At 49.7% G+C, this 3430-nt stretch overlaps 1 protein-coding gene across 1 annotated transcript; it reads right to left on the bottom strand.

Moving 5' to 3' along the window:
• Positions 1 to 291: 291 nt before the first annotated feature.
• LOC139403099 (aggrecan core protein-like) lies at positions 292 to 2552 on the bottom strand. The gene is made up of 4 exons (XM_071146809.1): positions 2451 to 2552; positions 1468 to 2355; positions 694 to 1287; positions 292 to 513 (listed from the first exon to the last, which is right to left on the bottom strand). Exons 1-4 carry the CDS (start codon positions 2550 to 2552, stop codon positions 292 to 294), a joined length of 1806 nt encoding a protein of 601 aa, XP_071002910.1.
• Positions 2553 to 3430: the final 878 nt, after the last annotated feature.

Consider the following 3430-nt stretch of genomic DNA (forward strand, 5'->3'; position numbering starts at 1 on the left):
CATGTGTAACTCTGTGTTGTTGTCTGTTCACACTGCTATGCTTTATCTTGGCCAGGTCGCAGTTGTAAATGAGAACTTGTTCTCAACTAGCCTACTTGGTTAAATAAAGGTGAAATAGAAAAAATATTAAAAACATATAGCACTATAGACAGCATATAGCACTATAGACAGCATATATCACTATAGACAGCATGTAGCACTACAGACAGCATGTAGCACTTCAGACAGCATGCAGCACGCAACACAAACATGGTCTTCTGTGTGTGGAAAGCCATCTGCACAGGGATTGCCCTATGTCTCCCAGAGCTCAGAGAAATGGCTCAGGGTCCGCGTAGACTGGGCAGGTCGGACCCGTGGCTCTCTTAGCCAAAGCCCACTATCACCACGAGGTTCCTGGACAGAAGAGTAACAGGAGGCCTTCACATGGACAGAGGAATAACAGGAGGCCTTCACCTGGACAGAGGAAGAACAGGAGGCCTTGTCCTGGACAGAGGAGTAACAGGAGGCCTTCACCTGGACAGGGGAGTAACAACAGGCCTTCACCTAGACAGAGGAGTAACTGGAGGCCTTCACCTGGACAGGGGAGTAACAGGAGGCCTTCACCTGGACAGAAGAGTAACAGGAGGCCTTCACATGGACAGAGGAGTAACAGGAGGTCTTCACACGGACAGAGGATTAACAGGAGGCTTTCACCTGGACAAAGGAGTAACATGAGGACTTCATGTGGACAGAAGAGTAACATGAGGTCTTCACATGGACAGAGGAAAAACAGGAGGCCTTCACATGGACAGAGGAGTAACAGGAGGTCTTCACATGGACAGAGGAGTAACAGGAGGCCTTCACATGGACAGAGGAATAACAGGAGGTCTTCACCTGGACAAAAGAGTAACAGGAGGTCTGCACATGGACGGAGGAGAAACAGGAGTTCTTCACATGGACAGAGGAGTAACAGGAGGCCTTCACATAGACATAAGTGTAACAGGAGGCCTTCACCTGGACAGAGGAGTAACAGGAGGTCTTCACATGGACAGAGGAGTAACAGGAGGCCTTCACATGGACAGAGGAGTAACAGGAGGCCTTCACCTGGACAGAAGGGTAACAGGAGGCATTCACCTGGACAGAAGAGTAACAAGAGGCCTTCACATGGACAGAGGAGTAACAGGAGGCCTTCACCTGGACAGAGGAATAACAGGCCTTCACATGTACAGAGGAGTAACAGGAGGTCTTCACCTGGACAGAGGAATAAAAAGCCTTCACATGGACAGAGGAGTAACAGGAGGCCTTCACCTGGACAGAGGAGTAACAGGAGGCCTTCACATGGACAGAGGAGTAACAGGAGGCCTTCATCTGGACAGAGGAGTAACAGGAGGCCTTCACCTGGACAGAGGAGTAACAGGAGGCCTTCACATGGACAGAGGAGTAACAGGAGGCCTTCACATGGACAGAGGAGTAACAGGAGGCCTTCACATGGACAGAGGAGTAACAGGAGGCCTTCACCTGGACAGAGGAGTAACAGGAGGCCTTCACATGGACAGAAGAGTAATAGGAGGCCTTCACCTGGACAGAGGAGTAACAAAAGGCTTTCACATGGACAGAGCAGTAACATGAGGCCTTCACCTGGACAGAGGAATAACAGGCCTTCACATGGACAGAGAAATAACAGGAGGCCTTCACATGGACAGAGGAATAACAGGAGGCCTTCACCTGGACAGAAGAGTAATAGGAGGCCTTCACATGGACAGAGGAGTAACAGGAGGCCTTCACCTGGACAGAGGAGTAACAGGAGGCCTTCACCTGACCAGAGGAGTAACAGGAGGCCTTCACCTGGACAGAGGAATAACAGGCCTTCACATGGACAGAGAAATAACAGGAGGCCTTCACATGGACAGAGGAATAACAGGAGGCCTTCACCTGGACAGAAGAGTAATAGGAGGCCTTCACATGGACAGAGGAGTAACATGAGGCCTTCACCTGGACAGAGGAGTAACAGGAGGCTTTTACCTGGACAGAGGAGTAACATGAGGCCTTCACATGGACAGAGGAGTAACAGGAGGCCTTCACCTGGACAGATAAATAACATGAGGCCTTCACCTGGACAGAAGAGTAATAGGAGGCCTTCACCTGGACAGAAGAGTAATAGGAGGCCTTCACATGGACAGAGGAATAACAGGCCTTCACCTGGACAGAAGAGTAACAGGAGGCCTTCACATGGACAGAGGAATAACAGGCCTTCACATGGACAGAAGAGTAACAGGAGGCCTTCACATGGACAGAAGAGTAACAGGAGGCCTTCACCTGGACAGAAGAGTAACAGGAGGCCTTCACCTGCACAGAGGAGTAACATGAGGCCTTCACCTGGACAGAGGAATAACAGGAGAGCATACAGAGAGCATGGAAGGAGCTATCTACAGGAGAGGAGAGGTGGCAGACGGTGGTCCCCAAAGCATTGCAGGAGACTGCTCCAGGGCATGCATGGGGGGCTCGTGACTGGACACCTTGGGTTTGGCAGGTTTGGAGCTGCAGAGTCCATTCACAGTGACCAAGGTAGACATTTTGAGTCTCGCAAAGCTGATGTCCTGGTATTATCTGATTGCTGGGTGAAATATTCATGCTTTTTTATGTGTAGGTGTGTGTGGGTCTGAAATCATCTATCATCTGAGCAGACAGCAAAAGGTGCTTGCTGGTTCATTTATGTCTAGAGTGATTTCCTGGTGGTCTGACACCTATTGTCCTTTGTCCTCACTCGAAGAGGAGAATAACCAACAGTTGCTACAGGACGAGACAACCACATTGTGTACCTCTTACCTCAGGTTCGATCTGTTTCTCCCCACACATACACATACTAAGATCACGTGTTTTGTAGATGCTTGCATTGAGAGCCTGTCTATGTAAGGTTCCTGACTTCTTGTCATTTGAGCTCTCATCTTTGACCTCAGAGTGTAGGGTCCATTATTGCAATTCTTATTAATAAAGATTGATTGTTTGAAGAAATAACAAAGTCAATCTTGATTTACACGACACATGGCTCCAAACGGCCCACTCCCCTATACCCCCTGCGTCACTGAGTGATCCACCAGAGAAACAAGCTGTGCCCCATGTGTCCCCATCAGTTCCCCCCTGTCCCTGTCCTCATCCCCTGTGCCCCAGAGTGACAGCCCGCTTCCACAGACTGAACACCCTTTACTACGAGTGGACACTCTGCCCCCTTTATGCCCATGCAGACAAAAGAGACCTCCGGGGACATGGGACATAGTGGAGGGGGGAATTTTTAGCGACCCTTCTGGTCAGTTATGTATGAACTGTTTATGGTCATTTTCATGAGTTTAGCGAGGTCCAGCATGCCAGTCACCCTGCTGTCTGCCAATCAAAGGAATACCTGGAGTGTTTTGGTGAAAGGCCAACCAAAGGTTGGTGGACAGCTGGGCTTTTT

Source organism: Oncorhynchus clarkii, unplaced genomic scaffold, assembly GCF_045791955.1.
Source record: "Oncorhynchus clarkii lewisi isolate Uvic-CL-2024 unplaced genomic scaffold, UVic_Ocla_1.0 unplaced_contig_5339_pilon_pilon, whole genome shotgun sequence".
In the NCBI taxonomy this organism is placed as follows: domain Eukaryota; kingdom Metazoa; phylum Chordata; class Actinopteri; order Salmoniformes; family Salmonidae; genus Oncorhynchus; species Oncorhynchus clarkii.

What these genes read in the sequence shown, in the direction of transcription:
- LOC139403099 (XM_071146809.1), bottom strand. Translation starts at nt 2,552, where the DNA reads ATGTCTACCTTGGTCACTGTGAATGGACTCTGCAGCTCCAAACCTGCC. An exon ending in ATGCCCTGGAGCAGTCTCCT is followed by an intron (nt 2,356 to 2,450) that starts GCAATGCTTTGG and finishes TCCTCTGTCCAG; the next exon opens with GTGAAGGCCTCATGTTACTC. An exon ending in CCTGTTACTCCTCTGTCCAT is followed by an intron (nt 1,288 to 1,467) that starts GTGAAGGCCTCC and finishes TCCTCTGTCCAG; the next exon opens with GTGAAGGCCTCCTGTTACTC.